The sequence below is a fragment of the Dama dama genome, chromosome 32, assembly GCF_033118175.1.
Source record: "Dama dama isolate Ldn47 chromosome 32, ASM3311817v1, whole genome shotgun sequence".
Classification (NCBI taxonomy): domain Eukaryota; kingdom Metazoa; phylum Chordata; class Mammalia; order Artiodactyla; family Cervidae; genus Dama; species Dama dama.
The window spans coordinates 36,470,880-36,484,101 of NC_083712.1; the positions used below are offsets into that span (position 1 = coordinate 36,470,880).

Genomic DNA, 13,222 nt, shown 5'->3' on the forward strand with positions numbered 1-13,222 from the left:
TTTTCCACAGGACTGAAAAAGGTCAGTTTTCATTCCAATCCCAAAAAAAGGCGATGCCAAAGAATGCTCAAACTACCGCACAATTGCATTCATCACAATTGCACGCTAGTAAAAGGAATGCTCAAAATTCTCCAAGCCAGGCTTCATCAGAATGTGAACCCTGAACTTCCAAATGTTCAAGCTGGTTTTAGAAAAGGCAAAGGAACAAGAGATCAAATTGCCAACAGCCGCTGAATCATCGAAAAAGCAGGAGTTCCAGAAAAACATCTGTTTCTGATTTACTGACTATGCCAAAGCCTTTGACTAGGTGGATCACAATAAACTGTGGAAAATTCTTCAAGAGTTGGGAATACCAGACCACCTGACCTGCCTCTTGAGAAACATGTATGCAAGTCAGGAAGCAACAGTTAGAACTGGACATGGAACAACAGGCTGGTTCCAAACAGTAAAAGGAGTATGTCAAGGCTGTATATTGTCACCCTGCTTATTTAACTTATATGCAGAGTACATCATGAGAAACTCTGGGCTGGAGGAAGCACAAGCTGGAATCAAGATTGCTGGGAGAAATATCAATAACCTCAGATATGCAGATGATACCACCCTTATGACAGAAAGTGAAGAAGAACGAAAGAGCCTCTTGATGAAAGTGAAAGAGGAGAGTGAAAAGGTTGGCTTAAAGCTCAACATTCAAAAAACTAAGATCATGGCATCTGCTCCCATCACTTCATGGGAAATAGATGGGGAAACAGTGGAAACAGTGTCAGACTTTATTTTTTTGGGCTCCAAAATCACTGCAGATGGTGATTGCAGCCATGAAATTAAAAGACGCTTACTCCTTGGAAGGAAAGTTATCACCAACCTAGACAACATATTAAAAAGCAGAGACATTACTTTGTCAACAAAGGTCCGTCTAGTCAAGACTATGGTTTTTCCAGTGGTCATGTATGGATGTGAGAGTTGGACTATAAGAAAGCTGAGCACTGAAGAATTGATGCTTTTGAACTGTGGTGTTGGAGAAGACTCTTGAGAGCCCCTTGGACTGCAAGGAGATCCACCCAGTCCATCCTGAAGGAGATCAGTCCTGGGTATTCATTGGTAGGACTGATGCTGAAGCTGAAACTCCAATAATTTGGCCACCTCATGTGAAGAGCTGACTCATTTGAAAAGACCCTGATGCTGGGAAAGATTAAGGGCAGGAGGAGAAGGGGATGACAGAGGATGAGATGTTTGGATGGCATCACCAACTCAATGGACATGGGTTTGGGTGGACTCCGGGAGTTGGTGATAGACAGGGAGGCCTGGCGTGCTGCAGTTCATGGGGTTACAAAGCGTCAGCTCGACTGAGCGACTGAACTGAACTAAACATATGAGAGGGGTTGGCTTTCCCTGGTCTGTCAAGAGGTTGACCTGTTGCTTTTGCATTGCCCTCCTTATCTCTGTTCTCTGCTCTTAATAAGGGCTTCCCTGATAGCTCAGTTGGTAAAGAATCCACCTGCAATGCAGAAGACCCTGGTTCGATTCCTGGGTCGGGAAGATCCACTGAAGAAGGGAAAAGCTACTCACTCAAGTATTCTGGCCTGAAGAATTCCACTGGACTCTATAGTCCATGGGGTTGCAAAGAGTCAGACACCACTGAGCGACTTACTCTCAATAAACTCATTCCCTTCTAAACTACTCTTGTGCTCTATTCTCCATTTATTTTTTTAGAATATATTTATTTTACTCCATTTATTTTTGTTGTTTTGTTTCTCAGTGCTTCATTCTGGGCATTTTCTTCTGATCTCTCTCTCATGTCACCAATTACCTCTTCATCTGTGTCTATTGCAATGTTACCCATCCCCAAAATTCCTAGTTTCAATGGCTCTTATCTTTAAATATGGAAATTTCAATGGATTATTTTGATTTCTTTTGTTCATTGCTGAACTTTTCCATATTTTCATGTAATTTATGAAAATAATAATCATATTGACATGTTAATCTGTACTTTATAAAGCCTCTTAATCTATTAAGTGTGAGAAATTCCTTTAAATGTTTTATACTATAAAGTCATCACATTTTACACCTATATTTATTTCACTGTAATAATCTGATGGTATTATTCTGTGGTCTTCAGCACAAATCTGCTTTTTTTCTACAAAATATTCTTTAATTTTAATACAGTCACTCAATCATTGGCATTCTATTATACCTTTGATATTCTATTCATTTATAAATCATTATAATGTCTTAGTGGGTTTATTTTTACATATTGTACTTAGTAATCTGGGTGTCATTTTCAGATGAATAATTATTTATACCTTTAATCCTAGAAAAATTTCATCTTGTAGCTCCTGAAAGGGCTTCCCTGATAGCTCAGGTGGTAAAGAATCCACGTGCAATGCCGGAGACCCTGGTTTGATTTATGGGTTGGGGCTGCCTGCATTGCAGGCAGATTCTTCACCAACTGAGAAATTATTTCCCCACCATTTCCTTTATGATCACTTTTTAAAATGTCTTATTAGTGGAGTATTTAAATCTGGGCTCAAAGTCTCTTAATTTCGCTTACATGTTTTAAATCATGCTTACATTTTTTTTCTATATCTGATGTCTCTTCAATATTATTTTTAAATTAACTAATTGCGTCTTCACTTTGCCAACCTTGAGCCCTGTGTTTTATTACTTTTCTTTCTTTAAAAAAAGTATTTATTTATTTTAACTGGAGAATAATTACTTTACAGTATTGTGATAGCTTTTGCCATACATCAACATGAATCAGTGATAGTTATACATATGTCCCCCTCATCTTGAACTCCCCTCTCCTCCCACCTCCCTCCTACCCCATTCCAAGAGTTATGTTTTCTTATCCACTAATATTGATTTATTTCAGCCTAACTTTAATTTTATATGATTTTTGTGATTTTATAATAAGTGTAGTTTTTCTTTTTATACTTTGGAGCTTTCCAAATAGAGATATTTGATGTCCTGTGATGTTTTTTTCATGAAGAGTAAATTAACATTCAAGTTGATTTTATTTTTATGTATTTTTAGCATTATATTATCTTTAAGTATTTTAGGATATTGGTTAGTATGATCATTTTAAGGCAGAGGATTCTTTTTCTGCTCCCCTCCCCCACTTCATCTCTTTTCAGTGATTACCATTCTGGATTTCAGATATGTGGCTATTTGTACCTAAAACCAAGTCCCTAAGTTTAAATTAGGTCTTATAAAAGTCATTCAGGACTTCTGAGTTATAGAATTATTGGGAGATGTGGCATTCAGCCAATATGAACCAATATATCAATATTAATATTAGGTTCACCTCCCAATGAGAGGTTTTTGTCTTTATAATTCATCTTTCCCTAAAGTAATTCATCTTAGATTGACTGAATTTGCCAGATGGGCTTTTCTTTTGAGTTGGAAAACTCTAACCCAGTTTCTTCAAGTTGCTCCAACTCTGATATCCCATGTAGCAAGAAACCATTGATTTCCTATTGCACTGGATTATTTGGACTCCCTCATACCACTTCCTGCTTTGGGAGCGAGAGACCAGAATGTGCATGGATTTAGCTTCACTCACCGTTTGTCAGTTCTGTTCTGTTGATGACCCATGAAGATATTCACCTTGGCTTTGAGCCAGGCATTTGTCTTCAGTGGTGGTTTTTTACTGTTGTTGCTTATCATTCCTATGTGTCTGAAGTAGAATAGGATTAAAGGATAAAATTACCAGGTCATCTTGGTCAGAACTCATTTCCTTTTCTTCACACACACCCATACCCACACCCACACATACACTCTAGGTATATGAACTAGTTCATTCATACACACACATACACACATATATATGTAGGCATATATCACATATGTGATGCATAGATGCATTTATATAGATGTGTATTAATTCACTCATTTATATATACACAAACACACTAACAATTCATTTGTACACATACACACACAGATCTTTGTCAACTTACCATGGGGGTTCTGTCCCATAAACCTATCATCACTGGAAATACTGTTAAGTTGAAAAGGCACTTACTACAGCCATAGAACATCCTAGCTTAGCCCAACCTACCTTAAAAGTGCTCAGAACACTTCCATTGGCCTAAAGCTGGTCAAAATCATTTAACACAAAGCCTATTTTAAAATAAAGCATCGAATATCATGTGTTGGTTGACTACTATATGGAAAGTGAAAAACAAATTGATTGATGGGTCCAGAATAGTTGTGTGTTCATTGTTCACCCTTGTGATGACAAGGCTGAGCTGTGACTATCAGCAGAGACCATCAGACTACCTTTCAATGGCTGTAGATCAGATTAGAATTCAAAATTGAAGCACAGTTTCTACAGAATGCATTGCATTTTCACATTATTCTCATAAAGTCAACAAATTATGTCAAACCACTGAAGTTGGGGACTGTCTACATAAATAAATGAACTGGCAAAACCACCTAGATGCCCAGTGTGTGTGTGTGTGTGTGTGTGTGTGTGTGTGTGTGTATACATGTGTAATTTGCTTCCTCTTCTCAACAGAGAAATATATTGTCAGTGACTGAGTGCAAGAGAGTAAAGGAATTCTACATTTATTTTGTTTTGATTAGTTTCTTATAAAAGCTCTAATAATGATCATTGCCCTCTAGTGATCCCCAAAATCTACTCTTGAACTAGACTGTCTCTCTAGGGAAGCTGATACTTGGTTCGGGATGAAGTCATCCTCATACCTGACAGGTTGAGTGGAATATGTGGTTGAATTAAATTGCAAATGGTACTCTTTTAAATTTTATTTTCGGTAAAATACCACTTAACATGTAAAGCAGATCTTTTCTCCTTCAGAATGCATGACAGCCATTTACTAATGAATGTTTTTAAATCTACTGCCTGAGCCTTAAGATATAACAAATTATAAATTCATAGTTTTTTCCCATAAAGATGGATAAAAGGAAGCAGGTATATAGTAGGATTTGGGTCAGAAAAGTCAAAGCCGTTTTTGAATATTGGAAATGATCCTGTGTGGTAAACTCGCATTTTCTCTTTGTACACCATTGATTAGAATCATGCAACAGTTACTTAAGTACTGCTTTGAAGGATCCAAACGAGTTGTCATCCCTCTCTTAGTGACAGGTAGTCATTTATGATGTTTTATTCCAGAAGGGAGGTCAAGGGAACTGAAGGAAAAAAGAAAGCGAGAGAAGAAAATTTAAAAAAAAATTAAAAGAAACCTTATTTTGCTTATTTCTTTTATTTTACTTCTCAGAGAAGCCATATTTTTCTTAGTGATTGGCATTTGTACAAGTGGCTTCTTAAGATCAAAGGCTCTTTGAGAAACTTCTTTGATAGCATAATCCACCCCCAAATGCATACACTACCATTCTGCTCATCATAATTTGTCCCAGAGGCCAGACTCCTTTTTCTTCTCTTGGTCCTGGTACTGCAAACAGGCACTATTGACCTTTCCAGTCTTCAACTTTGACAGATTGCATCCATCTATTCCTCAGCCCTTGTTTTTCAGGAAAACAGGCAACTTTAGTATGAAAAGAAAGCCACTGGCTCTGTTCATGGCTGCATACTGGAACCTGTGCATCTGACCTTACATTTCCCCAACAATTGGCTTTGGGTTCCAGGAAAACAAAGCAGCTCTGAATCTTGTAATATTAATGAGGGAATGGAGAGGTTAGAATATGAGTTTGTTCTGCTCGTCATATTTTTGGACTCTTGATTCTGTTCTTGACCAGAACCTGCAGGGCAGTCATCTCTTCATGGGTTCAGCAGTCTTCTATTTGGGGTGTGAAGGAAGAATGCCATCTACCAGGTCAGTAAACAAAGGCATCACGGTCATCATGCCATCAGTCACTGCCAGTACACCCTGAGGGGATTCAGGATGGAGAAGAGCAGGATACTGGCCCTAAATAGTTAACACGCACATCAAAGGATTGATTTCAATGAGCCCAGACTCTGCATCTCCCCATATATAGAAAAGCGCTAAGTTCATTGACTTGAGACATCTGATTTTTTTTTCTTTAATTAACAGTAATCTTTCAATGTTCCAGCTACCTGGTTTTTGTTACAAAAATTCCTAAATATACTGGCTCCTCACTCACCTCTTCAGAGCAGTCCGTCAGAGCTACCTGAGAGGCTGCTGCCTGGGCTTAAGTCCTCAGCAAGCCCGCTGAATAAAACCTCATTCTTGACTTCTAGATTCTGCTTTTTTTTTTTTTCAGTTGGCAGGAGACAGGTGTGTGGTGTAGTGAAGGTGACATGGCAGTCACGTCACCTGGAAATAGGCATTTACTTTATCTCTCGAAGTCTCTTCCCCTATTTTCTCTGTTCACCAGCAGGCATGTACCTACCAGCAAAGATCAAGAAGAAGAAATGAATGAATGAATGAATGAATGATGTCCCATGGCAACTTGTGGAAGGAATACACAGATACAACCTGGGCAGTAAAAACCTGTCACAGACACAGACTCCACAAAGGTTTGGTGGCATCTTCCACTCATCGGTTAAGAATCATAGCCTTTTCTCCCAACATGGAAAGATACCAGGCTCTCCCCGAGTTACCACAAGGTGCTGGGCTGAGAAACTGATGCTCCGTGCCAAGGTCAGGTAACTCAGGGGTTGCATGTTACACTGTCATCAGAGGCCACATCTTTTATGATTTAACACATCTCGTCTTTCTTCACCCAGTTTATTATTTTTTTAAAGAGCTAACACATTAATTTTACTGCCAAAGAATTGTGTTTCTTGTTATTATTTTTAAGTTCTTTCATTCATCTGTGTCAGCAGCTACAGCCCAAACTCCTAGATGCCTGATTCCAGGAAGAAAGTCCTGGAGTAGAAAACAAGGAAGGCATACTTGCAGTGTCAGGAAAAATGTGTTTAGAGTCTTATCTGAGTGCCCCACTGCCCTTCCTAAACAAATGCATTGGATTTCTGCACTTTATTGCTGCCTCGTAGCCCAATATCCAAAACAGACCTTCTCTAATTTTGTGTGTGTGAGACAGTCTCCTTAACAAACGATCCCATATTGCCTTTACCAGGGAAGGCTGTTAACCTGTATTATTGTACCCAGAGAGAACATCATATGGGGAGCACTCAAGCCTCCCCAGCTCTCAGCATCGTTTTCTCCCCCTGTTCCAGCAGTTTTCTGAATCATAAGCAGGTTGTGAGCCCATAGTGGTGAATGAAATCCTGTCTGCTCTCTGTAAGTCATGTGCATTTCTGAAATACACTGCTCTGATTGAACAAGACCTTTCTGGGGAAATGACTGACACCAAGGATTCCCAATAGCAATATTGCTTGCAGACTATCTCATTTAATTGTATTGCCAAGTTTACCCATTGCAGTCACCAGCTGTTGCTCTTTCTTCTGTTGATTTCAGGTCTTCCCCTATTAATGATCATAACTGTATGATGAATAGAGACAGGGGCTTTTATCAGAAACATCCGGCAGTAGCAGAGCTTAGAAACACGTGGGTCGAGAAATGAGAAATAGTAGTTAGGTTCCTGGAGGAGGAAAGCCACAAATGTGGGAAGACTGCCTCTCTATGGCGCATGCTTAGGAAAGGATCTGTGTGTAGCCTGCAAAGGCCCTAGAAACATTAAGAAAGAGTCTGACAGCAGTTGTAACTAAAGCTGCCTATTCAGTCCTGAAAGTAAAGCAAGAGGTACCACTATGTGGGGGAGTTCTTTCCTGCTCTTTTCCCCCTAAGTTTTCCCCTAATATTCCTAAACCCATCGTCTCCATCTCCTCAGCTACAGCTGAATTTTATTCCCAAAGGTCTTGATCTCACTGACTTCTGACACCTGGCTTTTGTTCAGATTTTCAGCAGGCACCTCATGCTCCTAAAATAATCCAGTACTATTGTTAGGGAGGCCCCGCAATGTCTCCAGACTTTCTGAAAGCTTCCTCATCTAAGGGCCTTCTTCTCTCTTCTGAGTGTGTTTTGTCTTTAGTAATTTAGATCCAAACTATAGTCCCTTTGCTCTTTTTCATAAAGAATACACTCGCCTCCATAACTTTCCTGATGATTTGGATCTCCCAGAAGAAAAGCCATGTGTTGGTAGGCATGGCTTTCCACTTACCCCTTGGCTTCTTTTTCCTTCTCCATCTCCTGGAACAAGTTCTTTCCCTTACTCTTGTTTTTTTTTTAAGATTATTATTATTGTGGTTTTTTTTTTTTTTGGAATGTGGACCATTTTTTAAAAAGTCTTTATTGAATTTATTACAATATTGCTTCTGCTTTATGTTTTGGTTTTTTGGCCACGAGGCATGTGATATCTTAACTCCCAGTCAGGGGTCCAACCCAATCCCCTGCATTGGGAGGTGAAATCTTAACCATTGGACCACCTGGGAAGTCCTACCTCTTACTCTTGCAGAATATCTCTACTTTATTTAATGTCCTTTGGAGTTTTACCACTTCTACCAAACAGGTGGGTTAGATCATTTAAAATGTTTTTTTTTTTTTTTCCCAGGCAAATACACAGGCTTTCCTAAGGAGTTATAATTAACACTTAAAAATCATTTATTATATTTGGAAGGGCATATCTTGCCATGCAAAATCTATTTTCTCCTCCAAATTACACTCAAATATTTTCTATTTTTTGAGACTAGTTTGGCTAGAGATAATCAAAAGGCTGCGAAGAAAGAAGGAACTCTTACCACTTGCAACAATAAGAATGGACCTGAAGGGCATTATGCTAAGTGAGGTAAGTCAGAAGGAGAAAAAGTACTGTATGTTCTCACTTAAATGTGTGATCCAAAACAAAAACAAAGAACAAAATGAACCAAACTCACACATACAGAGGACAGATTGGTATTTGCCAGAGGTAGGGGGTGGGGGCTAGGTGAAATAGGTGGACGGGATCAGAAGGTACACACTTCCAGTTATAAAATAAATAATTCCTGGGGATGTATGTATAGTATAGCATTGTGACTGTAGTTAAAAATACTGTTTTTCCTATGTGAAATTTGCTGAGAGTAGATCTTAAAAGTTCTTATCACAAGAAAAAAGATCGAACTATGTAAGGTGACAAATGTTGACTTATTGTGGTGATCATTTCATAATGCATACAAATATCAAATCATTGTTTTGTACACCTGAAACTCATATAATGTTATATGTCCATTATACTGCAATAAAACAGGCAATGGAAGTAGAAATACTCTACCTCTTGATCTCTAGGTATCAACTGCTAGAAAATAGTCATATTCAATTTAAGCAACAAAAATGGAGAAAAACATTTTCCTAAGCCTATTCACTAAATGAATATTCTTTGGTTATAGCTAATACTTATAGATCGGCTATGATCCAAAATAATTTCTCTAGAACACAACGCATTTTCTACATAATTGTCCCAGTTTCAGAAGAAGTGGCTTAATTTCCAACTTGATTGTACTGAGCATTCAAGATCACAATGTGCTACAGTTGAAAATGATGGATCTTCAGTAGGGTTGATCTTAAGCTCATCTAGTGAAATAGCCCCATTTTACAGATGAAGAAACTGACAACAGGGGCTGCTGACTTGCCTCCGGCCACACAGTCAGTCCCTGGCGGTGTCAGGGCCCAGCACCCTGGCGTCCTGATTCTCAGGTCAGGTCTTCCATGCTGCTCCTCAGCCAGAGGCAGTGATCTCAAGTAGTGACCGCTCCCTGTACTTCTCCCAATGGGTATGGGTGGTTCCCCAAATGGAACGGAGTATGATTCATGCATCTTATAAAGTAGCCAGGGTTAGATTAACAGAGGGTGTATTGAGATGTAGAACATGATTAATACAGGACCCAAAATGAATACATGGTCTGTGATGTGTCATTATACTGATGACCTCACCTTTCCCAACCCAACAGTCAAACAGTATTGAAGAAGATGAGGAGGAAGGTCTACGTCTGGTAAATCCGGCAGACTGAACACAACCTCAGACTTTATCTTGGGTTTAGAATTGTTCAAACTGATGCCTCATTCTTGATGGTCAGCCACTTGGTCATAGGAGTGAGTGAGTGAAAGTCGCTCAGTTGTGTCCGACTTTTTGTGACCCCATGGTCCATACAGTCCATGGAACTCTCCAGGCCAGAATACTGGAGTGGGTAGCCTTTTCCTTCCCCAGGGGATCTTCCCAACCCAGGGATTGAACCCAGGTCTCCTGCATTGCGGACCAATTCTTTGCCAGCTGAGTCACATTATTATGTGACCTTGAGCAAATCACTCTCTACTCAGCCTGACTATCTGCCCAACAGGGATAATAGTACCTGATTTCCAGAGTATGGCTCTTTTCTGAAACAACAAAACCAAAAATATATAACATATATTTATATACAACAAATATATATACATGTAATATATCCATGTCTGTATGTAATATACATATACTGAGTAGGGTATGCACTCAAAGATTCTTAGTTTCCCTCCTCTCTTAATTGTGATCCCAATTTAACTTGACTTATTAATCTCACCTGTTAACCTTATTAGCTCATCTATTTCCTAGATATTTTTTCAAAATAAAATTATTATACTTTTGCACCCCTTTGAAGTCAGTAGTACTTAAATACTATCTCAGAGAAACAGTCATTCCTTTTTCTTTTTTTTAAAGAAAATACTCATTTGTGATATACCTGTCACATAGTCTTGAAGAATAAGGAAAGTTGGAGGATGAATGACTATTTTCCAGGAGACAGGTAAAGCATAGTTGGTAGATTAATTCCCAATTCACCTTCTCAGAGGAAAAGGACAAAACCCTCATTTACCAAGATTCTAAAGAGATTTTCAGGCGAGTCCCTGGCCAGTCCCACATCAGTCTTTGTTCCAAAGCCTTCATTCCCCAGAGCTTGGTTTTCTTGACCGGGTCCCAAACCTTTTATTGAGCGGCAAGAAGACGTGAGGAAGAGATTGCTGACGGTCACGTGTCTGGTGGCGCTCCGGTGAGGAATGGTGTGCGTGCTTATCAAGGAATCAATCTTTCTGCCTATCATCCTCTTTTTCCTCGGAAGAAAGCTATTTATCGCAATTACCTCATCCAGAACAATTACCTCACTTTAAACTGTTTATTCTCCTGAGAAAGGTGTTTGGAAGCAGGTAACAACTTGACCAGAGAGATGGATTTTTTAAAAGTACTGTATCGATGTTGGATGTGGGCAGTGGGGAGCCGTTGGGAACTTTTTCTTTCAAACCAAGACTTCATTTTCTGTTGGGTCCACCAGGCAAAAGGGGACACATTCTGACTAGCTGAGTTTAGACACCATTCAGGGGGCTCAATACTGCAAGAGAATGCTATGCGCTGCCTATGGAGCCTTGAATTCAGGGCCAAACCCCCAGGGGCGTTCTTTGCTCTGAAACTGTGTGGCCTAAGGCAGTGTCTCTCAAATGACTTCTTCTGCAGTAGGGAGAATAAGAGGCAACCACAAGGTACTTTCAAAAGCAGTTAAATAAAGATTTGACAGTCTATTCAAAACAAACCACACTTTTAAGAGAAGTCTTCTTTCCCTCTTACAAAGCCCCAGCATGACTGCCTTTCCCTGATGCTTACGAGAAAGGCAATTGCCAGGGCCCAGATTAAAACAAAACAGGAGCTGTCAGAAACGAGGTAGCTTTCTGAAGAGTTGGGGGGATTCCAGGGTGATTAGAACCACAGACAAGGAAATTGGGGAGAAAAAAAAGAAAACTCGATCACATCATCCGGTTGCACCCAGGATCTCCCACCCCTTTCTGTACATCCTTGCATATTTCGCCTAGCTGCAATAATGGGTTTATTCCAGTGATTTTTTTTTTTCCCACTTGGCATTTGAGTCTTTTTTTTTTTGAATGCTTCAAGAGTGTTGCCTGATTTGATTTTAAAAAATGGAAGCTAGACAGGCAGGGCTGCGAAAGGGCTCAAAGTTGAACAAAACAGTGGTTTCCAGGAAGCAGGAGACTCAGGCTGCCGAGATGCCCACATCCTTCTGCACCGGGTTCGCCTCCAAGAGGCCCGCCGGCTCTGCGCACATCTTTGGAGGGCGCGTGACCTCCGCGAGCCCCGCTCAGGCCCGGCGTCCGCGCTCGCTGAGCGGAAGCTTTTTTTGCGGAACGTGCGGGAACCTGGGGCGGGGCGGGGGGGTGAGCGCAGCCGCCGCGGGGCTCACCTGCGCCTCCCGCCGCCCGCCCCACCCAGCGCCGCGCGGCCGGCCGCCCCCGCCCCGCCCGCCGCCCCGCCCCGGCCCGGCTCATTGGCTGCCGCTCGGAGGGGAGGAGAAGGGGCGGCCACGGGGGTCTCATTAGGGATGCGGGTTCCCTCCTTAGCTCCCTAGTCCGGATCCCGGCGCCGGCGGGAGAGCTGCTCGTGAGCGGTGCGGAGGGGAAGGCGGCCGACTCCGGCAGTGACCGTGGCGGCGTCGGTCGCCCCGCCGTGGGAGGCTATGGGGACGCGCGCATCCTCTGGGTGCCCAGCGCGCGGCGGCTCGGAGCGCCCTGCCCCGCTGCTGTAGGGAGCGGCCGTGGAGCAGTCACTCGCTGAAGACCCCTGGGACCCACTCTCCTCGGCCCCCCTGGCTCGCCGAACCTCTCCCGGGGCGCGGAAGAGGACCTGTTCTCCTGAGCGGGGCGAGCAGCATGGGGAGAGCGGCCGCCGCAGGAAGAGGCGCTGGAGGGGCGCGCCGGTGGCTCCCTTGGCTGGGGCTCTGCTTCTGGGCGGCGGGGGCTGCGGCTGCCCGAGGTAAGCGCGGGGCCGAGCGGGCGGCGGAGCCGGGCGGGGGCCGGGGGGGGACGCGACCGATGGGACCCTCACCTATGGCCTTGGCTTTCCAAGTTGCGCCGTGCACCTCCCCGCGCGCGCGGAGCGCAAGGGGTGGCTCTCGGGTGGAGGACCTCCGAGGGGACCACTGTCTCCCACCCCAAGTTTGCGATCAGCTGCAATCCTACAGGTTGTTGGGACCGCAGGGCCCCTACCCTGCCTTGATTCTCTTCGCTCGCTCCCTTTTCCGAGCCCTCCCCAATTGCTGCAGACTGGAGTCCCCCGTTCTGTCTACTCCAATCTCGTTCTCTCGAGTCCACTCCACTTCCTTCCGAAGCGAACCCGTTCTCGGGTGGGCGCCCCGAGGGGTGTCCGAGAGCTCCTGGGGAGAAGGGACCGGGTACTGGGAGACTCGGTAGGGTGGGCTTGAATGGAGATCGCGCCTTTTCCCTTTGGGGAGAAGCACCCACGTTGAGGTCCGCGAAGCTCGACACGCCTCGGTCGACACCAGCCCGAGTTCGTGGGCAGCACTGGGCTTTCTTTCGAG

The 13,222-nt window shown here is 42.7% G+C and overlaps 1 protein-coding gene across 2 annotated transcripts in view; it reads left to right on the plus strand.

Annotated features, from left to right (window-relative positions):
- The first annotated feature begins 12,267 nt into the window (after positions 1-12,267).
- UNC5D (unc-5 netrin receptor D) overlaps positions 12,268-13,222 on the plus strand; it is a 615,641-nt gene continuing 614,686 nt past the window's right edge. For both annotated transcript variants that reach the window (XM_061134611.1, XM_061134612.1), the window contains exon 1: positions 12,268-12,657. In XM_061134611.1, coding sequence (XP_060990594.1) covers positions 12,555-12,657 — 103 coding nt within the window. In that variant the 5' untranslated portion in view covers positions 12,268-12,554. The remainder of the gene's footprint in view (positions 12,658-13,222) is intronic.